General features: G+C 46.9%; 1 protein-coding gene across 1 annotated transcript in view; it reads left to right on the top strand.

Annotated features, from left to right (window-relative positions):
• Window positions 1-2,424: 2,424 nt before the first annotated feature.
• Window positions 2,425-24,600, top strand: part of rttn (rotatin) — a 58,790-nt gene continuing 36,614 nt past the window's right edge. Inside the window, exons 1-23 of the mRNA XM_084453515.1 lie at window positions 2,425-2,519; window positions 2,794-2,981; window positions 3,273-3,462; window positions 3,856-3,939; window positions 6,235-6,325; window positions 6,483-6,597; window positions 8,535-8,688; window positions 9,150-9,324; window positions 9,465-9,655; window positions 10,314-10,429; window positions 12,570-12,740; window positions 13,050-13,262; window positions 13,438-13,550; window positions 14,572-14,698; window positions 14,838-14,963; window positions 15,187-15,303; window positions 15,924-16,060; window positions 17,972-18,143; window positions 18,330-18,429; window positions 18,830-18,918; window positions 22,810-22,927; window positions 23,291-23,387; window positions 24,476-24,538. Coding sequence (XP_084309641.1) covers window positions 2,489-2,519; window positions 2,794-2,981; window positions 3,273-3,462; window positions 3,856-3,939; window positions 6,235-6,325; window positions 6,483-6,597; window positions 8,535-8,688; window positions 9,150-9,324; window positions 9,465-9,655; window positions 10,314-10,429; window positions 12,570-12,740; window positions 13,050-13,262; window positions 13,438-13,550; window positions 14,572-14,698; window positions 14,838-14,963; window positions 15,187-15,303; window positions 15,924-16,060; window positions 17,972-18,143; window positions 18,330-18,429; window positions 18,830-18,918; window positions 22,810-22,927; window positions 23,291-23,387; window positions 24,476-24,538 — 2,978 coding nt within the window. The 5' untranslated portion in view covers window positions 2,425-2,488. The remainder of the gene's footprint in view (window positions 2,520-2,793; window positions 2,982-3,272; window positions 3,463-3,855; window positions 3,940-6,234; window positions 6,326-6,482; window positions 6,598-8,534; window positions 8,689-9,149; window positions 9,325-9,464; window positions 9,656-10,313; window positions 10,430-12,569; window positions 12,741-13,049; window positions 13,263-13,437; window positions 13,551-14,571; window positions 14,699-14,837; window positions 14,964-15,186; window positions 15,304-15,923; window positions 16,061-17,971; window positions 18,144-18,329; window positions 18,430-18,829; window positions 18,919-22,809; window positions 22,928-23,290; window positions 23,388-24,475; window positions 24,539-24,600) is intronic.

Below are 24,600 nucleotides of genomic sequence, written 5' to 3'. Positions count from 1 at the left end.
AATGAATACCCTCCACTCGGCAACTTTTCGATAGCATAATGGTATAGGTGGGTTGTGTCAGGTGTGTTGACAAGTCAGAGGACTGCAAGTCGAATCCAACGTGTGCAATCAAAATCAGATTTTAGCCAAGTAGGCTTCCTATTATGAGGAATTTGCCTTGGTGCATAAACATAGCAAGACAGAACAATGCAAAATGTGATGTGATAGAATACAATATACAATAGCCTACATTCTACAAAACTGTAGGCTATAACATACACAGCTGACAACGCGGCATGCCCAAACAAAAATCTAAAGACCAGACTCCACCTGTCATATTTAGCAGTGTCAGTAAACTGCATGGGATATTAGCCTTCTTGTTCAGTGAACGCTGTATCTGGAGAAGGTCACACAGTTGGACCCTGCGCATCGGGGTCATTATTGGACAGCACTCTTGCTTTATAATATAATGAAAACCATAAGATACTATAAACGATACAAATATTAGAGTATTGCAATCATATAATGTTATACAAATGTAGATTTGAAGTAAATGCAATCACAAATCATGTCTTTCGCACAAATAGTCCATATCCTACTTAAAACTGCTCTTCCGTGTTCCTAGATCTGTTCTTAGTTCCCACATGTGAGAAAATGGTGAATGCCAGAAACATTCTGCAGGTAGACACTAGCCTAGAATCTGGAGGCCATGCCATAAAAAATGCATTTTCATGAACTTCATTACGTGTGCACCTCACCCCATTGCTGCTAACGGTTAGTTTATTAGTGGACAACCTGTCTTCTGCAGAACTTGTATGACCCCAACGGACACTTTCACTAGTATTTTTAAAGGGGTAGTGTGCTATTTTGGACATGTACAGTAGCCCTATTTTTGGTCTGTCTACCATGCACCTGAAACATAGAGACCATAATTTCACTGATCGTTCCAGTATTGAGCTAGCTGCAGTTTTTATGCAGGTTCTCACTGGGCTACAATGGAAGTCAATGGGACAGATGCAAATGCGTTGGAAAAACTATGATAAAGTGGTTTTCCGAGACGGGAAGCACAGGGTGTAGTCTTACCAGTCTCAGTATGCTTTCCTGTGAAATGTATCACAATCTGAAAGTTTTTACATGTTTGGCATGGCTTGGACATAAGCATTCCCCTGGCACTTGTTTTCACTTTTCCCTCAGAGGACTATGTGCAAGTCATGCCAAGATCACACCCTGTGCTTCCCTTCTCAAAAGCACATTCGTTATAGTTTTTCCAACGCGTTTATGTATGCCCCATAGACTTCCATTGTAGCCCAGTGAGAGCCTGTATAAAAACTGCAGCTAGCTCAATACTGGAACGATCAGTAAAATTATGGTCTCTATGTTTCAGGTTCATGGTAGACAGACCACACATAGGACTAAATGTCCAAAATAGCACACTACCCCTTTAAACTTGAGAATGGAGCACAACATACTAGGTATACTCCAAACTACAGGTAGGCCTACTATTGTGACTATAGCCAACCTTATGGCTGAAGATGATGATTCTGCTATGCAACAACAGCATGTAAAATAATTAATCAAAAACAGTTTGTTTAGGAAACCTTCCTTCACTGTGTGTCCAAAGCTCTTCTGATCCACTCAATCACCTCTGCTGCCATACTGGAACTTGTACTTTAACACCTGACCATAATGAGCATGAGGAGTTGATGTAGTAAGTAAAGTGCTATTTTATTTAATCTCAGTTATATTCCATTCTGGAATTCTCTAATTGAAAGCACTTCAGACGTAGTAATTCTGAAAGGATTTTGGATGTTGAAAAATCGACTTCACAATGTGACTTCATTTTTTTTTTTTTTTTTAATTGAGTTTACTATTTGTGTATATGTATTTTTTTCTTTCCCTCACTGAGTTTGTAAATTGAAAATGTAAAAGAAAGTTTCTAGGCAACAGACCTGACCAGTTATAAAATGAACAAATATGGAAAAAAAAGAATGCATTTCTTAATAATTACAAATTCAAGAGACTGCCATTCATTTTCAGTTAGAAACTATTTAAAGGATGGGGTAGAATTACAAAATTTAGCTTTATGGGTATGACACTTTCCTAATAAAATAAAAAGGTTAACAATATTGCATACATTTTTCTCTTCACATTCACAATAAGTGATAGCTCCCTTCAATGTTAATTGCATGTGTTTTACATAATAGTTTTAAGTTTTTCCCAAATACGGTCATCCATAGAAAAGATGGGTTATACGTTCTTGTTAAGTTTTACAAAATGTGCATTTGTTATCAATCTCAAAAAATCTTATCTCTATACATGTTTGTTTGAGTTATGTCATGTTTTCAGATGTATTTCTCTAGTTCTTCAGTTTTACCAGGAAGCAACAACAGAAGTGACGTTGTCGCGCTCTTTGAAAACAAACCCCGGGCAGAGCAGAGCCGCCGGTGTGTCAACAACTCCAGACTGAAAACATTCCCTTTGTTTGCTGGGTTATGGTTATATATCGGTCATGGATATATCCTCGCTAATAAAGAAAATAGGTAAAATGGTCTCTCTTTGCTAAGCTAGCTAGCTAGCCAGCGAGAATGAAATGTTGGAAACAACTGACAGCTTGCTAAAGGAGAGCTAGCCTGCTAGCATAAGTTAACAAGTAACAATTAGTGCTAGCTAACGTTAGGTAACATAAACGGGTGCTAGCTAGAGCTATCGTTAGCACTAGAGTCATACCGCTAGCACGCAGTTTTAACAGATCATCTATCCAACGTTTAACAGAATCAGTAGCTAACTAGCTAATGATTTCCCCCCCCAACACAGGTCATTCTTTGGTGGAGATCAGAGTTCGAGCTCTGAGGAGCATCCTGTGTAAGCTGGAGCATTCCCTGCTGTCTGTCTCTGATCTGGTCCAAGAGAGGATGCTGTTCGTCCTCCTCCTGGAGTGGTTCAACTTCCCTGATGTGCCAATGCAAGAGGAAGTCCTTCAACTGATGAGTAGTTTGTCCAAGGTAGAAATCTGTAGGCAAACTAACGTTACCGCTAAGGTGAAGGTGCCAGCCATGAGACTTGAAAGGCATCCTGCCAAGTAACTAGCTAAAACAAAAGCACACAGAGGAGGGTGCTGAATGAAGTTTGAATATATTCATATCTGTACTTTGTGCACCACACACTTAAGCAAAACAGCTCTGAGCCGCTGCTTGAAGTCTCAAGTTGAAGTAGGTTCATGGGTGGTGCGGTGGGATGGCTTTCAGCCTGGAGCTATAAGCCACAAACACTCGCATGTCTTTATGTCCCCATAGCACCCGACAGCAGCCCAGATGCTCAGAGATATCGGGGCAGTGGAGTTCTTCACACAGCTCTCAGCCAGTGTGGAGCCCCGTTTCCAGGCTATCATTGATGGCATTCTCGACCGGCTGTTCCAGCTACCTGATCTGTGGCCTACCAGTCCCCCTGGCCACTCCCTGGAACAGTCTGTGACTACCTCTACAGGTAGGGCTCAAAGAAAGTCTTGACTGTATCATAGCTGTATTGTACCTTCACATCTGTGGCGGAGAGTGAGATTTTAAAATTGAGTAGTGCAGGGCTACTTGTAGTTCTGTTTGGCCTAATCTATTGTATTTTGAAGATCAGCAGTTTCATATGTCCATCCGTGACATACTATGGCAGAGGATTTTAAACTTATTATCCTAGAGATTGAGCGCCTTGGAGTTTTTTAGTAGACCAATCCTTAGCCTACTCCCTTGGACAATATGGACATTAACCCAGCCTCGCAATGAGAACCTCTCTGTTTCATTTCATTTTTGAGCCAAGGTAGCACACTTTTTTCTCTTATTAGTTTCATAATTATGTCCAATTGGAGTTGTTGGTGAATACTTGTTGCAGTCCCTCCAGAGCAGGAGCGTCCAGTAGAGGGCTACTTCCAGAGCAGCCGGCCCAGCCAGGACCTGCCGCCACAGAGAGCAGCAGGTATACTGGGCACAAGACATTTAAAGGATAGCTTCACTATTTTGGACTTAAGGCTGCGTGCACACTATGGGTATTTTTTTAAAATGCGCTGCGGATTTCGGCAGCTTATTTTAATTTCCATTCAAAGCTATGGGAAAAGATCAAAAGGCGGCCGGACATTGAAATGCGCTGCGCATTTGCGCTGTGCGCTGGCCAGAGCGGATTCCTGAAGTTGAAAATAGTTCAACTTTTTGAGAAATCCGCTATGACGTGGAGCGTATTTTTATCAGACGACCAATCATGACGGAGGTGGGATAGCAGGCACGGAGGATATCCCATAATCGAGTCCGACCAACTTTCTCCTCTTCAGCCTCTAAATAGGCTACAGCCAGAGCAATCTTTCTACTTTTTGACGTGACAGTAAAAGACAAAAAGTTGCGAAGTGCAAGTAAATAATGCAACGGTTGATTACAAGATAAAACGTTAGGTACAATGTATCGAACTTGGGTTGAGTCAAGAATGTTGTTATGGAAACGAAATACACTTTGTGAGAGCCGCATCTCTTTTTCAACACAAAATCCTCTCTGGCTAACTTATCCACTACATAAAATATCCTCAGTGTGCACACAGCTATTCTCACTCTGTCCTACATGAATCTGACAGAGCGTCTATCCTTTCCCTGATCGCTTCAGTATTGAGCTAGCTGCAGTTGTACTGCAGCCGCACCCTCGGCTACAATGGAAGTCAATGCATGGGGCTAATGAGATGTTGGAAAAAGTATGAACCATTGCTGTTATAAATGATTACAAATATACTGTGTTACAAATAGTTAGTAACTAGCTGTCTAGTAGTAGCGAGCTAGGAAACTCCAAGGTGAGGTCAGGATTTGTAGCCAAATTGTGATCAGCTGCTTTTTGAGCAGCCTGCCCCCTCTACAACATAGTGCAAAAGTGAAATTGATTTTTACAGTGAAATAGTTTCAACTGTTTAAAATGGAACGTTTGTTTCAACATTCGGTTTGTGATCCATTTTACAGGAGAGCATACTGAGACTGGTAAGATTACACCCTGTGCTTCCCGTCTCAGAAAAACACCTTTATCATACTTTTTCCAACATGGCATTGGCCCCATTGACTTCCATTGTAGCCGAGGGTGTGCCTGCAGCTCAATACTGAGGTGATCAGGAAAATTATAGTCTCTACATGTCAGGCTCATGTAAGACAGACCGAGAATAGGCCCTAAAATCCAAAATAGTGGACTTATCATTTAACAAAGTGAAGTCTTCACTTCACTCACTAGGGATGGGAATCACAGGGTCACTCACTAGGGATGGGAATCACAGGGTAACTCACTAGGGATGGGAATCACAGGGTAACTCACTAGGGATGGGAATCACAGGGTCACTCACTAGGGATGGGAATCACAGGGTAACTCACTAGGGATGGGAATCACAGGGTAACTCACTAGGGATGGGAATCACAGGGTAACTCACTAGGGATGGGAATCACAGGGTAACTCACTAGGGATGGGAATCACAGGGTCACTCACTAGGGATGGGAATCACAGGGTCACTCACTAGGGATGGGAATCACAGGGTCACTCACTAGGGATGGGAATCACAGGGTCACTCACTAGGGATGGGAATCACAGGGTCACTCACTAGGGATGGGAATCACAGGGTAACTCACTAGGGATGGGAATCACAGGGTCACTCACTAGGGATGGGAATCACAGGGTCACTCACTAGGGATGGGAATCACAGGGTAACTCACTAGGGATGGAAATCACAGGGTAACTCACCATGCCATAACCTTAGGATATTTTGCCCCTGATAGATACAGCAATTCTGCGATAATCGATACATTGTAAGACAATTCATCAACGATACATCACAATATCTGTGTTGACTTGAGAAAAAAATACCACTGTAAAGGCAAAAAGCAGGAATTATGTTTTTTATTAATTCACTGTAGCGTTGTTGTCGCTGGTTGTGGTGAACAATAAAACAATCAATGCCTATTCCGATATAAAATAGTGCCAAAAGGCTGAACTGCCCAGAAAGCAGGAGTTAAAATATTAAAGGGATAACACAGTGAAAACCTTCTAGTGTTTTGTATGATATTGGTACATAGGACTATAGATACTGTACAACTATGCCTCACAAAAAAATTAAACAATATTTAATGTATCGATAATTGTATCACAAGAGGCCACAATACGATAATCGGAAAATCAATATCTTGTTGTGTGGATGGCAATTTTCATGCAGTGAAAATGCATAATTTGTGATCTACTGCGATCTTTGCCTACTTTGCAGTGAGTAAGTCTGTGAGATGCGTGAAGTTTTGTACGTTCCCATGGCTGACTTTGACCACTACAGACCGACACATACTGTCCTCCAATGAGAGGTGGGTTACTTCAGAATCTCTATTTAACAGCCATGAGCTTTCTTTTACAGTAAGTGGACTTAAGTAGGTCATTACGTTTTTGCTCATGTTCATGAAGACATCAACAGCAGTTAATTCACACTATAATTCAGACTTTTATGTCTCTTTTTTCCTACAGCTCTTTGAGAAGCAACAACCTTAACCTGGTGCAAACCACATGTGAGCTGCTCCGTGATGTCATCATGCAGGATTTCCCAGCTGAGATCTTCCTCCAGAGGCCCAGTATAGTCCAGGTAACACCACCCTCTTTACCCTGGTCAGTATAGTCCAGGTAACACCACCCTCTTTAAACTGGTCAGTATAGTCCAGGTAACACCACTGTCTTTAAACTGGTCAGTATAGTCCAGGTAACACCACCCTCTTTAAACTGGTCAGTATAGTCCAGGTAACACCACACTCTTTAAACTGGTCAGTATAGTCCAGGTAACACCACCCTCTTTAAACTGGTCAGTATAGTCCAGGTAACACCACCCTCTTTTCCCTGGTCAGTATAGTCCAGGTAACACCACCCTCTTTAAACTGGTCAGTATAGTCCAGGTAACACCACACTCTTTAAACGGGTCAGTATAGTCCAGGTAACACCACCCTCTTTTCCCTGGTCAGTATAGTCCAGGTAACACCACCCTCTTTAAACTGGTCAGTATAGTCCAGGTAACACCACCCTCTTTTCCCTGGTCAGTATAGTCCAGGTAACACCACTGTCTTTAAACTGGTCAGTATAGTCCAGGTAACACCACCCTCTTTAAACTGGTCAGTATAGTCCAGGTAACACCACCCTCTTTAAACTGGTCAGTATAGTCCAGGTAACACCACCCTCTTTAAACTGGTCAGTATAGTCCAGGTAACACCACCCTCTTTAAACGGGTCAGTATAGTCCAGGTAACACCACCCTCTTTAAACTGGTCAGTATAGTCCAGGTAACACCACCCTCTTTAAACTGGTCAGTATAGTCCAGGTAACACCACCCTCTTCTCCCTGGTCAGTATAGTCCAGGTAACACCACCCTCTTCTCCCTGGTCAGTATAGTCCAGGTAACACCACTGTCTTTAAACTGGTCAGTATAGTCCAGGTAACACCACCCTCTTTAAACTGGTCAGTATAGTCCAGGTAACACCACCCTCTTTAAACTGGTCAGTATAGTCCAGGTAACACCACCCTCTTTAAACGGGTCAGTATAGTCCAGGTAACACCACCCTCTTTAAACTGGTCAGTATAGTCCAGGTAACACCACCCTCTTTAAACTGGTCAGTATAGTCCAGGTAACACCACACTCTTTAAACGGGTCAGTATAGTCCAGGTAACACCACCCTCTTTTCCCTGGTCAGTATAGTCAAGGTAACACTACCCTCTTTAAACTGGTCAGTATAGTCCAGGTAACACCACCCTCTTTAAACGGGTCAGTATAGTCCAGGTAACACCACACTCTTTTCCCTGGTCAGTATAGTCCAGGTAACACCACCCTCTTTAAACGGGTCAGTATAGTCCAGGTAACACCACTGTCTTTACCCTGGTCAGTATAGTCCAGGTAACACTACTGTCTTTTAGCCTGGTCAGTATAGTCCAGGTAACACCACTGTCTTTTAGCCTGGTCAGTATAGCCCAGGTAACACCACTGTCTTTACCCTGGTCAGTATAGCCCAGGTAGCACCACCCTCTTTAATAATTTCCAGACCTACTGTAGAGGTACAGTTTGCTTTGTCCTGTATGTATCCCCAAGCAATGCCAAAGACACAAGGGCAAGAGGGATCTACTGTATTTATGCTTTTAGAAATGTTTTTTTCCTCCCTTTGAGGCACATGAACCACCACAGCTGGACTTTCCAAAGTCGCTAGAACCATTCAGATTAATTAAATGACTCGTATTTAGAGGCATGATATCATTTCCGACAAAGGGCAGTGCCACTGAACTCTGGACAAATTGTGTCTCCAATAATTCAATTCCATGGTCCCTTTAAATTAGCACACCAATTACCAATGTTGGCATCAGCCACAGTCTGGGTCTCCAACCTTCTGTTTAAAACATCAGCCTCTGTTTTTCAGCTTCTGCAATCATTTTAACGTGCGCTTTGTTGTTGCGTTGTGTGATGAACAGTGCCTTATAAATAATTGGTGTCATTATCAGCCTAATTCAGTTTGTTCCTACTCCGTGCTGTCTACTCTTGTGTCCCCAGGGACTCCTGTCTCTCCTGAGGCCAGGGGCCGGCGAGGCGGGACCACCAGGCCACCTCAGGCTGCAGGCTGCGGCCTGCCTCCGGCAGCTGTGCGCGGCCCTGAGGAAGCGGCTGCGTTTCCACCGAGACCCCAGCTTCTGCTCGGCGAAGCAAGGTAGCGCCCGACCGCCTCCACAAGCCTCAGCGTCAGCCCTGGAAGTCACACATACTTAAGTAGCTATTAGCTGGAGCGACTTCCTCTCAGCACCTGCCCCCTTAATGCCTATGCTTAACACAGTGACTGAAGAACGGAGTCGCATATGTGTCTCATTGTCAGTAATGTATTCACCTCAATACAGAAGTCGGAGGAATTGGCCGACAGCTGGCCAATTATCTCTTAGCAGCTCTATATTTGGGTCTCTTCACTGCTACAGAATGTAGTCCAGAGACTTAGGTCTTCTGTCTTATTAAGACAAATCTCATTTATGAATACAGCTCCTGTCCAAGATGTGTTTTGTGGATAGACAGATCCCACCCAGGGGCTGTACGCTACGCTAACTCTCTGGGTCTGTGGCACCCGGCACCCAGGCCGGTCGTGACCCGTGTCTTTTTGTCTGCCACCTCACCTGTCTGCAGACCCGGTGTCCCAGAACTCGTCCCTGTCCTACTCCCAGGAGGCAAGAGGCGCCCAGGCCCAGCGCTCGCTCGCCTCCTCCCCGGGGGGGGAGTGCTCCCCTCGGCCCTCGGTGGTGGGCCGCACCGGCCAGAGACCCAGGGGAGACGGCCAGGATGGAGATGCAGCCTCCAACAGGTGTGTGTGCGCGCTTGCCTGCGCGGGCGAGCGAGCCTACGTACAGTACGTTTATGTTTTCTCTACGAACCCGAACACACACACACACACTCACACACACACACACACACGGTCTCACCCCTCGTCTGTGACGTGGACAGTGGCAGCTCTCACGGAGGCGGAGGGGCGGCCCAGGCCCCGAGGCAGACCGCCCAGTCGCCTGCCGACGGCGCTCAGCTGGAGCTGCCGGACCTGGGGGCGGAGGACCTCCTGGAGCTTCAGCTACAGCAGCTCAGCCTGGCCCAGTTCACCCTGGCCACCATGGAACACGCCATCCCACTGCTCAGGACTGGTAGGCGTGCGTGTGTGTGCGTGTATGTTTGTTTGTGTGTGTGACAAACAACTTGTTGTTCTATTCAGTTGATTCAAAGCATGAAGGTCGTTCTCTGTTATCTGTTCCACCTCTCTATCGCTCTCTCCTCTCTCTCTCTCTCTCTCTCCGTCTTTCTCTCATATGCAAAGTGAAGAGCCGTCATCTCGCCTCTCATCGCAGACGGTTCGAGGGTGTTGCTGTGTATGTTATTAGAGGAATTTAGAGCTGCTGTTCATTATTCTCCCTCTTGCTCTTGTTCTCACTCTCTCTCTTTCTCTCTCTCTTTCTCTCACTCTCTTTCTCTCTCTCTTTCTCTCACTTTCTCTCTTGCTAATTTCTCTCATGTTCTCTCTTACTCTCTCTCTCTTCCCTCCTCTCTCTCCCCCCCTCCCTCTCCTCTCTCTCCCCCCCCTCCCTCTCCTCCCTCTCCCCCCCTCCCTCTCCTCCCTCTCCTCTCTCTCCCCCCCACCCTCTCCTCTCTCTGCACCCCCCACCCCCCTCTCTCTTCCCTCTCCTCTCTCTCCCCCCCCCTCCCTCTCCTCTCTCTGCACCCCCCACCCCCCTCTCTCTTCCCTCTCCTCTCTCTCCCCCCCTCCCTCTCCTCTCTCTGCACCCCCCACCCCCCTCTCTCTTCCAGACGGAGTGCGTGTGTTCCAGCGTGTGCTGGAGCTGCTGTGTGAGGTGATGCTGCTGCTCAGGGACAGTGTGTGTGAGCAGGTCTGGGACGACCACAGCCTGGTGGGGATGGAGCTGGCAAGTCTCAGCACAACACCATACTACTAAATGATCCTATACTACACTACACTATACTATAAAATTATACTATACTATACCATTCATCCCTCCCTCCATCCATCCATTTTAATGGACTAGTGCACGTGCCCGTTGGGGGTCTGTGCCGTTCTTCAGAAGACAGGTTGTTTTACACTGATAAGCTAAGCCTTAGCAATGGGCTGAGGTGCAAGTGTAATGGCCTGGTGTCACCATCCTGATCACGTGAGCTCACCCTGTTTCACCCTGTAGATCAGTCTGGACATCCACCCGCTCAAAATGATTTCCACCTGACCAGATATTGGTTGGGCCAATCACAACCGTTTATCTAATATGGAGCGGTGTCTTTGCATTCTTGCGAATTGGGTCTGGCGAATGGAGTACATGACAATGCATTTCTGATGGCACGGTCCCTCGAAGAGACTTGAGGCAGACATAGTGTCTTGTTTAAAAGCCAAATATTGAACGCAGTTCAAAAAACATGCATTGTTGTACTTTTTTCCTATGCAGCGTCCCACACATGAACATGCATTTTGATGGCATGGCCCCGAGATCTCAGACAGACATGAAGTCAGTCTATTATAGCCTACTGCCAACTGGCACAGCACCCTCAAGAACCGCTCATCCAAACAACTTCACTTCCCAGGGTCCTGAGCAATACCAGACATTGCACGGTTTTCCAGATAATCGTGCCCCAGAGAGACAGACGTGGTTTGTGGCATTACAGTAAGATAACAAGCTAGCCTAGGTTAGTTAATATCTGACTAAATTATAACATTATAACACCTCCCACCCCTCCAGAAATACACACAGCCACACTGATACAAACACAAACAGGCATACCTAATACTCCTGAGATGGGTTACATTTTGCAAATAAATTAGCCTATGCTCTGAAAACTGAACAGTTCCATGCTTGACATCAAGATACTAGTTAAGATTTAGCTTTAAGATTCATATGTAGCCAAGTTTAAACACAATTGTAGGTCTGCATGCCCTGTGATTGTTGTCATTAATTTAAAAAGAAATGTGGAGGAAAAAAAAACACTCTAGGAAGCTCTATTTTATAGCTAGCAATGTTTTTGTGTGTCTGAAAACATTTCAGTCATTAAGTGTGCTCTTACCCTATATGTCAGTCCATTGTCCGATACTACTTCTACACATTCAAGCCACTTGTAGATCCGGTCACTTTATCACATCAGTATCAGTGCGCGGCACTACAGTATATATTACAGGTATTCCACATTATGTTAAAATGAGCCAAAACACACATTTTCTCAGCTTCACACGACACATGCCCGTCCCTGGGTCCTGAGCAATACACCTGCCGCACATCAACTTCATCCCGGGGTCCGGTTGTGGGGTTGGGGAGATGATGCCGGGGATACAGGCAGACAGACACGCAGATGCCACCACCCACGCAGACACCGCCATTTCTCTCTTCATGATCTCTTATCTTTATGTAGGAAACAGCTGCTGACGCGCACAGTATTGTACATGGCAATTACCAAGGGTGTGCCTGATGGAACGACAAGTGTTTCATGTCAAGGTTGGAGGGTTTAAACAGGCATGCGAGCACGCACGCACACACACACACACACACACACACACACACACACACACACACACACACACACACACACACACACACACACACACACACAACCTTATACTGGTGCTACAGTACAGCAACAGTGTATAATTTCTGCACTGCATGTTGATCCATTTGTCATCTTCAGAAGGTAGCGTGTTTCTGTGCGCCGTGGGGGGACTTATACACTTGTCAAGTCCTTCAGCCTTGTGTAGTTTCATAAACACCCAGAGCATCGTAGGCTCACAACTGTTTTGTCGTCTTTATCTGGAGACCAGCTTTGTATGCCAGACCTCTTGGCCCCCCTGTGACACTGTAGCAGCAGCACCAGCCTGGCTGTGGGAAGGACATCTGCTGCCCCCTGCTGGCCGCCGAGGCTGCTCCAAACTAATGAAATATCGGCCTAATAATACCCCAGTACTTTGCGATCTCTAAACCCCACATAAAACCTTAGGGATCTGAATCTGCCAGCGCTCTTAAGACTGCGTTTTTGTCCGACCATTTGGAGGGGGTGTGTCTTGGCGTGTTTCAGAGAGAGAAGCTGCGCCGCGGCGTGGCCGCGCTGGGGGAGGTCCTGAGCCACCACCAGGCCTGCTCCGCCCCCCCAGGCCGCCCCAGCTCCCTGCTGCACCACCGCATGGCCTACGTGGGCGCCTCCGTGTTCACCGTCAGACTGCTGCAGACCGTGCTGCCGCTGGAGAAGGTGTGTGTGTGCGTGCATGTTTGTGTGTGCGTGTGTGTGCGTGCGTGTGTGTGTGTGTGCGCGCGTTTCATTTCTGCTTATACTGTAATTAGTTAAAATGCCACTCAAATGAAGTTATTGCATCGCATGCTATTGACTTAAGATACCCTAACTTCATTGCCGGGATATTACTTTTCTGTTGTGTATCTCTTTGTCATCTTTCCTCTCTCTCTCTCTCTCTCTCTCTCTCTCTCTCTCTCTCTCTCCACCCCCCCTCTCTCTCTCCATCTATCTCTCTATCTCTTTCTCTCTCTCTCTCTCTCCCCCCAGGCCAGTGAGAATCTCCCAGAGAGCACAGCGACGGCCATCTTCCTGCTGTCACTGGACAAGTCCTTCGGCCTGGCGTTTCCCAGCATGCACGAGGCGGTGGTGGCATACCTGGAGCAGGTGAACTCCGACGGCCACGCCCTCTACAGGAGGGTGACCCGGGCGGCGCTGTGGATGGAGTCCACCTGCTCCTTCCTCAGGGAAGCACAGGCCCAGGTACCGGAGCAGCAGAGAGGCGGATCGCACGTCAAAGATGTTTTCATACAGACTGTAAAAAGACGTCTAATATTTACTGAAATGTCCCTTACATTAGGTGTAGTACATTTGGATTTTTATCAGCATTGGGTTGCACTCATATCTATATGAGCGCATGTTTCTTCTGCTCTTGCAGGGTGAGAAGAACTGGTTGGAGCTGCTGGAGATGGCCGACCAGGCCATAGATGGTCTACCGTATCACCAACACCTGCCCGTCGTCACGGAGTGCATTCACATCTGCTCCTACCTGTAAGATGGGCATCCTACCATGTTGGATTAGTGCTCTAATTTTCCCTTAACTAGTAGTTAAGGGAAAATGCATGTTTAGCCCTGTTTTAAGGTTACTTATCATCATATACAATGGTTCAGATCAAAACGTTGACAAAACTAGCACTTTTGAGAAAGTATGATAATTGCTCTACCACCGTTTTGGTCATACAATGGATGTGGGTGGGCACCCTGAAAAATCATTAAAAAAAAACATGTTAAACTCTCAAAGACGTTCTGACATATAATTCTCCATAAACTAAGATTCTAGTTCATCTGGAAATGCTTTTTAAAATATTTAGCATAGAACTATTTAGTCGCAGCACATACGTGTGTAAACCTACGCAAACTAGGCAGCCTAGCAACATAAACAATAACAATAGCTACCGTAAGTAGTTCCGCTTCCTGAATCCCCTCTGCGGATTGATCTACACATCTACAACGGTTGAGTCAATACAAGTCAATGGATTTTATAAAATGATCAATAAAACCCTACAGGATTCATACTTTGCGGCGAATTTGATGTCAGAACACAAACGGACACCAATTACCCCCTTGGTGAGCTTCTTGTCTTTGAAATCGAGAGTTTAACATGTTTTTGAAAGATTTTTCAAGGTGCCCACCCACATCCATTGTATGACCTAAACAGTGGTAGAGCAATTATCAACTTTCTCAAAAGTGCTAGTTTTGTCAACTTCTTGATCTGAACCATTCTATATGATCATAAGTAACCTTAAAACAGGGCTAAACATGATTTTCCCTTTACTACTCCTTTAATGAAATTAATCTCTTTCTCTGTAACCATGTTGATCCATATATATCGGATAAGTGCCAATCAATCAAGATGAACGCCCGTCCGTCTGTCTGTCTGTCTGCCTCTCTGCCTGTCCATCCGCCTGTGTCTGTCTGTTTGTCCGCCTGCCTGCCTGCCTGTCTGTGTCTGTCTGTCTGTCTCCCTGTCTATCCGTCCGTCTGCCCTCATGTCTGTCTGTCTGTCTGCCAGTTGGAAGTCCGAGCAGGCCAGCCCTCTGCTGAAGACGGAGAGCCAGGCGGCGTTTCTCAAGCTCCTGTCCCACCCCCTCCTCCCCGTCAAGACGGAGACCTACACCCGCGCCCTCAGCGTGGTCAAGGTGAGGGCCGCCTCGCTGGCGTGTCACGCCCGGCCGGCGCTAACGGTCTCAGTTCACGGTCGTCTGCGGGAAAAAGTGCTGCCTGCCAGAGGCGAACTCAGAATAACCCGCGTCTATCAACGACCTCTGACCCCTGCAGGAGTGTCTGGGGGTCCAGAACGTGTCCAAGCCCGTGTCGTCAGTCTGCAGCGGAGTTCACTTCCTCCTCCACCCCAGAGTCCTCTACCAGCTCAGCGCCTTCGGCCTCCAGGACCCAGCAGAGAAGGTGTGTGTGTGTGTGTGTATCTGTGTTTATCATCTGTCATCTATCCGGTTTTCTAAGGTGAGTGTTCAAGGTCACGGAAAACTCACGCCTGCGCATCGCGATGCAGTTTTTCGGGACACACTAGCAGTCTAGCGCTTGGCCTCTGTTGGGCGGGGCTTCTGGCCGCCGTGTTTCTTTACGCCACCGCGGGTTCAAGAGTTCACACGCGGTCGGTGGTCCGCAGGTGAACGCCGCTGCCAAGGACATCCTGCTGTTTCTGATGAACGGCCGATTGATGATGACGGCGTCGACCTGGGACAGGTTTAACGAGGCCCTTCACCCGGTCATCCCCATACTACAGGTAGTGTACGGTAATGTAACGTGCACACACACACACACACACACACACTTGCTCAGATGACTGCAGCACAACATTGAATAGAAACACCAGAAGTGCATAAAGCGAAATGTAATTTGGAACTTATTGTTATGCAAGAAGCAGCACTTGTAGCAGGAATGTTCTAGCGAAATCCTCTCTCTTTTTCCCCCCAACAAAAGAAGTGTAATCAAAGTGTAATTCTAGCGCTCGCAGTGCAAGAGCAACATATTAACTCTGCCATGGTGTGTTTGGTTATTACTCAGCCATTTGCATATTCTGTGATATTGTTATATTTTCTGTCAGAAACAAGCTTTTATTAAATGTTACTTTTGAAGCAACAGAGGTCCTATGAAATCGTAACATGAGCATAAGATATCGACTGGGTCGTCAAGCTAGATTTAATTTGCGGGGATCATTCACCGCGTGCCAGTCACGTCAGGAATTGAAACCATCTGCAATTACAGCAATCCATATTAATTATTTACTGTTGTGCTCAGCTTGAATCCCCATGGGTTACCCATTATCTAGTTAAACAGTGAATACATTTGTGTGTGTGTGTGTGTGTGTGTGTGTGTGTGTGTGTGCGTGTGTGTGTGTTTCAGAGCTATGCTGGCACTGAGGATGTTCTGGGAAAGTGTGTGCTGCTGATCAGTGAAGTGTCAAACCAGGAGAAAAACATATTTCCAAACTCCGCCAAGTTGAGAGCAGCACTACGTCTCCTCTTCGCCAAACAACAGACGTGAGTGTTTGTGGGGGTGTTTTAGTGGTGTTGGAGAAGGCTGTCTGTATGTGTGTGTGTGGGGGTGTGTTTGTGGTGTTGGAGAAGGGTGTCTGTATGTGTGAGTGTGTGTGGGGGTGTGTGTGTGGTGTTAGAGAAGGCTGTCTGTATGTGTGAGTGTGTGTGGGGGTGTGTTTGTGGTGTTGGAGAAGGCTGTCTGTATGTGTGGGGGTGTGTTTGTGGTGTTGGAGAAGGCTGTCTGTATGTGTGAGTGTGTGTGTGAGTGTTTGTGGTGTTGGAGAAGGCTGTCTGTATGTGTGAGTGTGTGTGGGGGTGTGTTTGTGCTGTTGGAGAAGGCTGTATGTGTGAGTGTGTGCGTATGTGTTGTAAGAGGTTTGTGTGTGTACGCGTGCGTGTGCGCGTGCGTGCATGTGTGTTGGAGAGGTTTGTGTGTGCGTCAGTGCGCGTGCCCCATACATATGGCCATGCACGTGTTTATGTCGAGGTGCTTGAAGCTGTCTGATCAATTTGACATCAACCCTCTGGGGCTTTGCCGAGCCAGACGACTGTCTTGAGTGTTCAGTATGTTCTGAGTGTTCAGTATGTTCTGAGTGTTCTGAGTGTTCTGAGTGTTCAGTGTGTTCTGAGTGTTCAGTATGTTCTGAGTGTTCAGTATGTTCTGAGTGTTCAGTGTGTTCAGTGTGTTCAGTGTGTTCTGAGTGTTCAGTGTGTTCTGAGTGTTCAGTGTGTTCTGAGTGTTCAGTATGTTCTGAGTGTTCAGTGTGTTCTGAGTGTTCAGTGTGTTCTGAGTGTTCAGTTTGTTCTGCTCTACGTCGGCGGTGACGGGCATATTACAGCTGCCTCGTCTCAAAACCTCAACCCCGCTGTGACGCCTGTTTAAAACAACTAGCAGACACACTGGGATAATCTTCTGATTGATTATGCTGGCGTTTGAGGGATTGATCAAGGGCGAGTGCGAAATAGCAGCCACGAACTCAGCGGGTTATCCGAGATGCGGTAGCAGTGGCCAAAGCTCCTGCTAGCGGGGAGTGAAGCTTTTCAACTCGCCTGTCACTGGCTCCCTGGAGGAATTTAGCCTGGCTGCAATAACGTTATCGTGAACGGAATGAATACCATCTACTAGCAAACAAAACATGTTCAGCTATAATTAACCTGTTAAAACTAAGATGCCTGGATACAAAAATGATGTCTCCAATGGATATATTTGACAAAAACAGGTTAATATGCAATTGCTAAATCAAAGCGGGGAGAGCCGGGAACGTGCGTCTACATTTCGTGAACTTGTTCGTGGACGCGCGTAGGCCAGAAAAGCACAACTGCGCAAGTACAAAAGTCACCGGAAAACCAGAAAAGCACAACTGCGCAAGTACAAAAGTCACCGGAAATAGTAAAATGACTACAAATTTGCCAAGATGGCGCGGTTCAATAGGGCTTAATTTGTGATAGCGGTCAGTGAATGGAGTGGCTGTATCCAGTTCTATTAATACATCCATGCTTGAAACAGACAGTAATTTGCACGCAATACGCATCCAATTGGGACATACCACTTTGTCTCAACATTGCGCCTTGAAATTTGCCCACATCTGTCACAGTCTGTAAAGCGACGGTGTACTTGCTCATGTGATGTAATTTCCGCTGCGCAAAGGATTGTGGGTCAGAATAGCCAGAAAAGTCTACTGGCTTGCATACTGCAAAATACAACTGGATGTAGTAGGACATCCAGATATTTTTGCCATACTGCATGTTGCATACTATGTATGTATACTACTGTATACTATGCATACTTCCATACTATACAGTATGCCAAACAAAGATGTATTAGGACATACTACAGTACATCCTTGTTTGGCATACTGTATAGTATGGACGTATGTGATTTGGAGTGCAGCCTGAGTCTGGTTGTGGTTGCAGAGTGAGGAGGGTGGCGGCCCAGCAACTGCTCAACCACCTCAGCAGTGTGGAAGGGGCGGAGTCTGGCCGGCCCTGCCTGGACGGCCCCGCCCTCTCCGCCCTCCCCTCCCTCTACTGCCTCAACCACACCCTGGACATCACCCTGGACAGCAGCGCCAGGTCACTGCTCAAGGTACGGAACAACCACGCACACACACACACACACATCAGCAACACCCTGGACAGCAACGCCAGATCATTCCTCGAGGACGCACACACATGCATGCGCACACAGTCTAACACACACACACACACACACACACACACACACACACAGTGCTCACCCTTGCCTGTTTTCTGATGCACGCGTGTGACCCAGGTGGAGTCCGTGGAGAAGCTGTTCGGTATCTTGACCTCCGACGCCGTTGACCCCTCCCTGCGGAGGTCAGCGGCTGAGCAGCTGGCCGTCGTCCTCCAGGGTATGAAGTATCCTCATCCCAAGCACACCTGCCGCCTCTATTTTTAACACCTCGGGTTGGCTTCCATTTTGAGCCGTGGTATCTTACCCTGGCGCCGCACCGGCAGATGTTATCTTAGGTCTGAGGGAGGATTGAAAGCCATTTTAATAGCATTCGTTTAACAGCCGTCGGTTCATGCGCTCAGAACAGAAGTGATTGGGTTTGGCTCACACTTCCTGATCAGTGAGCCGAACATTTCTCCTTTGGTTCCATCTGCCGGCGGTGGGGCCTGCGACCGACTACCCAACCTCCGCCATATGCTCAGGGAAACTGGGAGGGGAAATCTGCCGCTCGTCAAGATCTGAGAAGGTTTTAAGAGGCTGTGTGTGGAGAAGCTGAAGTGAATCCATTGTCTCCGCAGACACGGCCATGCACCCGGTGCTGAAGAGCCTTGGCGTGGCTGACAGAGTCATCTCTTTCATTGCTGAGGGTGTCAACGGGACCGCGGAGGTAAAACATCCCCCAGCTCCATCAAAGGGTGCCGCTGCCCGTGAATAGTAGAAACTGTAGGTGTGTGTGTGTTAATGTGTGTGGCTGTGTCTGTGTGTACCTGTGCATGTGTGTAGCTCATGCATGTAGACAGTGTGCAGTGAAGCGTGTGTGTGTGTGTGTGATTTGGGGGGTGAAAATTGTGTGAATAATAGCTTGAAGTAATGGTGTCAGGCAGGACCTGGTCAGTTGTGATCTGATCCTCAACTCCCCAGGCGCTATTTAATCTGCTAATTCTGGGATTGAATTATAGCCCACTAATGGGGGGGGGGGGTAAGAGTTCAGTCTGTTCTTCTCAGACAGAGGGGGAGGGGGGAGGGAGATGAAGAGAGATGGAGAGAGAGAGAAAGAGAGAGAGAGAGTCTCGGCAGTGGCAGGATTGATGGCTCTCTGCCTGTCAGGCTGACTGGTTGCCTGTGGGGCTGAGTCTGTCTTGTTCCCGCCTCAGTCCTCCACAGACTCGCAGCCCATATAAATATAAATGAGTTAATCTCAGGGGACACTGACACATTAGAAGGACAACAAACTGTGTGTGTGTGTGTGTGTGTGTGTGTGTGTGTGTGTGTGTGTGTGTGTGTGTGTGTGTGTGTGAGAGAGAGAGAGAGAGATATTTTGTGTGTGACTGTGCATAGCTTTGTTCTTGTATATATATATATATATATATATATATATATATATATATATAAATCCTCCAATAGTGGCCTGTATTCAATTATAGGCCGGGTCTCTTGTAATGGCCGGGGGCACGGTCAACACAGACAAATACAGGCCGGCGCCCTAAACAGGGCGGGTCAAAAAGTGAGGGGGAAAAAGTTCTGGGCTTTACGGTAGTTTTGGTTGCTAGGCTGTTTGCGGTGGTAACAAACGTGACCGACCAGAAGAAAGTTTGTGATGTGAAATTTAAAGCTTAGCAGTATGCTACAGAACATTCGGGAGAGCAAGCTGCAAAGCACTTTGGCATCGACCCGAAGAGAATCAGATACTGGAGAAAGCAGAAGGATGAACTGCGTTTAGCTGACAAGAAAAGAGCACGGTTAGCTGGTGGTGGACGGAAGAAAGTTTGGATATGTATATACACTATATTGCCAAAACTCACCCATCCAAATAATTGAATTCAGGTGTTCCAATCACTTCCATGGCCACAGGTGTATAAAATCCAGCACTTAGGCATGCAGACTGCTTCTACAAACATTTGTGAAAGAATGGGTTGCTCTCAGGAGCTCAGTGAATTTCAGCGTGGTACTGTGATAGGATGCCACCTGTGCAACATGTCCAGTCGTAAAATTTCCTCGCTACTAAATATCCCAGTCAACTGTCAGTGGTATTATAACAAAGTGGAAGCGATTGGGAACGACAGCAACTCAGCCATGAAGTGGTAGGCTGCGTAAAATGACAGAGCAGGGTCAGCGGATGCTGAGGCGCATACTGCGCAGAGGTCGCCAACTTTCTGCAGAGTCAATCGCTACAGACCTCCAAACTTCATATGGCCTTCAGATTAGCTCAAGAACAGTGCGTAGAGAGCTTCATGGAATGGGTTTCCATGGCCAAGCAGCTGCATCCAAGCCGTACATCACCAAGTGCAATGCAAAGAGTCGGATGTAGTGGTGTAAAGCACGCCACCACTGGACTCTAGAGCAGTGGAGACGCGTTCTCTGGAGTGACGAATCACACTTCTCCTTCTGGCAATCTGATGGACGAGTCTGGGTTTGGCGGTTGCCAGGAGAACGGTACTTGTCTGACTGCATTGTGCCAAGTGTGAAGTTTGGTGGAGGGGGGATTATGGTGTGGGGTTGTTTTTCAGGAGCTGGGCTTGGCCCCTTAGTTCCAGTGAAAGGAATTCTGAATGCTTCAGCATACATAGTGATTCTGGACAATTCCATGCTCCCAACTTTGTGGGAACAGTTTGGGGATGGCCCCTTCCTGTTCCAACATGACTGCGCACCAGTGCACAAAGCAAGGTCCATAAAGACATGGATGAGCGAGTTTGGTGTGGAAGAACTTGACTGGCCTGCACAGAGTCCTGACCTCAACCCGATAGAACACCTTTGGGATGAATTAGAGCGGAGACTGCGAGCCAGGCCTTCTTGTCCAACATCAGTGTCTGACCTCACAAATGCACTTCTGGAGGAATGGTCAAAAATTTCCATGAACACACTCCGAAACCTTGTGGAAAGCCTTCCCAGAAGAGTTGAAGCTGTTATAGCTGCAAAGGGTGGGCCGACGTCATATTAAACCCTATGGATTAAGAATGGGATGTCACTTAAATTCATATGCGTGTAAAGGCAGATGAATGAATACTTTTGGCAATATAGTGTGTGTACATATGTTACGGTCAATGTGAGAAAACGGGGAATGTGAGCTTTTCCCGGTTATTGCGCACATTCCCCGACCTCGCGGGGAATGTAGGAGAAACATGTGCGTTTCTCACATCTCCCGGGTAATGTGCACATTCCCCGACCTTGCGGGAGATGTGAGAAATTGGTTAGTATTTCTCACATCTCCCGTACGGTCGGAGATTGTGCACATTAACCGGGAAATGATTACAATTCCCGACCTTGCGGTAAATCTAGGAAAGCGCAACCGTATGCAAAACTTCTTCATCAATTGCATTAATGGAAACATTAAATTGGGTCTAATTATACATGTGTTGAAAGTTAAGATAACTAGCCTACAAGCCGCGAGGCTACGCAACACAATAAGCAAAACAATCTCACTGTTTCACTCGTCCCACTCATCTGTTTCACTCGCCCCGCACGGCAGGGACAAGAGAACCAATGCACATCTTCTGTTCTCGGCCGTCTTGAATTGAACTGTTACACCACAGAACGAAACGTACAACTAATAGGTTAGTAAAGGACATGTACAAGTTGTTTGTCATCAAAAAATGTAATCTCCATCTTTATTAATTTCTGTGTAAATCTGATCAAACCAAAAAGTGTTTCATTCGTCCCGGTCCTCCCCTACAGTTAATAACAGTCTGTGGTCTACCTTGAACAGTAATATAGCCTATGCTGCACACAGTGTAAGTAGTATTAGGAGGATACACTGGTGATCAAGTTAACAAACGCAAAAGGAACATTGCAACAACAGGAAGGTGGGAACCTCCAAAGGAACCCTACACGTTAGCTAGCCGAAAGAAAGACGAAAAATCTCTCACAGGTGTGTGCCAGTAACGTTAGCCCAACTACCGTGCGTGCCTCTTATGGTGCACGCCCTTTGAGGCGTCACATAAGCCCTCTCCCACCACCCGGCTGCGCAGAAGTTTTGCATACGGTTGCGCTTTCCTAGATTTACCGCAAGGTCGGGAATTGTAATCATTTCCCGGTTAATGTGCACAATCTCCGACCGTACGGGAGATGTGAGAAATACTAACCAATTTCTCACATCTCCCGCAAGGTCGGGGAATGTGCACATTACCCGGGAGATGTGAGAAACGCACATGTTTCTCCTACATTCCCCGCGAGGTCGGGGAATGTGCGCAATAACCGGGAAAAGCTCACATTCCCCGTTTTCTCACATTGACCGTAACATATATATCAGTAGTGATAAGGAGGATAAGGAGAGAGGAATAAGGAGAGAGGAATGGTCTGTGGCCACCACCTGTAAAACTATTTCCCTTTTGGAGGTTGTCTAGCTGTTGCCTCTCCTTGAATCCCGGTCCCTGTCGAAGTGTCTCTGGGCAAGACACTGAAACCCAATGAGCTGGCTAGCACCTTGCTTGGCAGCTGCCGCCATTGGTGTGTGAATGGGTGAATGAGATGCCATTGTAAAGTGCTCTATAAGTGCAGTCCATTTACCATACATTTGTATTTGTTTTTTGTTTTTTTACATGAGTGTGTGTTGTCCCGTCAGAGCCTGGACGGCCTGTTGGAGCCATGCGTGTGCATGCTGAGGAAGCTGGTGTACGCAGACCCCTCTCTGAGGCACAGTCTGGCACAGCGGACCCCCCTTCTCCTCACACTGCTCAGGGGTACGTTCGCAATACAACTCATTAGGCAGGGTCCACAGCTAAACACATTATTTTGCCTAGCTCAGAGGCACGTTCACAAGACACCATTCACTAATAGTCATAACTCTGAAGGATTATGCCTACAGTATAGTTAATTAGTTACACTCGCAGCTAAATTCATCATGTTGGCTCGGAAGTACATTCAAGACCTAAACAGATTTGCCAAGCATAAATAGGCTACACGGTTGCTAAACGGTGCCGTTGTTTTCACCAGGAAGCGTTAGCGCAGTTAACCGCTCCTTAAAATGTTCTGTTTCATTTACAAACATGTTAACAAAGCGTAGGGTGGGGTGTGTTCAAGAACGCTGTTCTTCTTCCTGTCAGCCTCGCTGCTCATCCAGGAGAACAGGGGAGACGTCAGCCAGGCCGCCGCCCTGATGTGCCTGCTGCTCTTTGACGAGGTGGCCACGGTGGAGTCATGGTGAGTCCTCTCCCTCGCCACGGTGGAGTCATGGTGGGTCCTCTCCCTTGCCACAGTGGAGTCATGGTGGGTCCTCTCCCTCGCCACGGTGGAGTCATGGTGGGTCCTCTCCCTCGCCACGGTGGAGTCATGGTGAGTCCTCTCCCTCGCCACGGTGGAGTCATGGTGGGTCCTCTCCTTTGCCACGGTGGAGTCATGGTGGGTCCTCTCCCTTGCCTCGCGTGGTGATGCTGCGTTCCTTTTGTGTTGGAGCTCCAGATTTGGCGAATGTGTTCAAAAAACAAAACGGGAAAACCCACAGTTAGCCATTGTTAGCAATACCAGTTGATAACAAAAAACTATGCTATTTTGCCCATATGAACTCCGTAGAAACACTGTCCACTGATAGACGCTGGACAGTACAGTGTGTACGACTGATTTAATGAGACAGAAATAATACAGAAGCACTAATAAACAGTCTTATTACATGAGTCCTCTCTCTCACAGTAGAATCATGATGAGTCCTCTCTCTCACAGTAGAATCATGATGAGTCCTCTCTCTCACAGTAGAATCATGATGAGTCCTCTCTCTCACAGTAGAATCATGATGAGTCCTCTCTCTCACAGTAGAATCATGATGAGTCCTCTCTCTCACAGTAGAATCATGATGAGTCCTCTCTCTCACAGTAGAATCATGATGAGTCCTCTCTCTCACAGTAGAATCATGATGGGTCCTCCCTCACCACAGAGGAGCCTGTCTGCTCACTCTCACTCACCAACCACTGGGACTGGCTGAGGTTCAGCAACCAAAGAGACAGTTCAGTCTCTCTCTGTCTGTCTGTCTCTCTGTCTGTCTGTCTCTCTGTCTGTCTCTCTGTCTGTCTCTCTGTGTGTTTCTGTCTGTCCCTCTCTAATCATATCTCTGTCTCCCCTCTCTTCTCTCTCTTTCCCTATCTCTCTCTCTCTCTCTCTCTTCTATCTCTCTCTTCTATCTCTCTCTCTCTCTTCTATCTCTCTCTCTCTCTCTCTTCTATCTCTCTCTCTTCTATCTCTCTCTCTCTCTCTCTTCTATCTCTCTCTCTCTTCTATCTCTCTCTCTCTCTCTGTAGGTCTGACAAAGACAATGCGGTGTCTCTCTCTCCCTTCTCCCTGCCTGTGTCCGTCATACGAAGGTAACGCGTGGGATTTATGTACCTCACTCAACTCTAAATGATGTCTCAATGGCTGCGTACGA

Source organism: Borostomias antarcticus (assembly GCF_949987555.1).
Source record: "Borostomias antarcticus genome assembly, chromosome: 2".
Classification (NCBI taxonomy): Eukaryota; Metazoa; Chordata; class Actinopteri; order Stomiiformes; family Stomiidae; genus Borostomias; species Borostomias antarcticus.
This window is presented reverse-complemented; position numbering and strand designations above follow the sequence as displayed.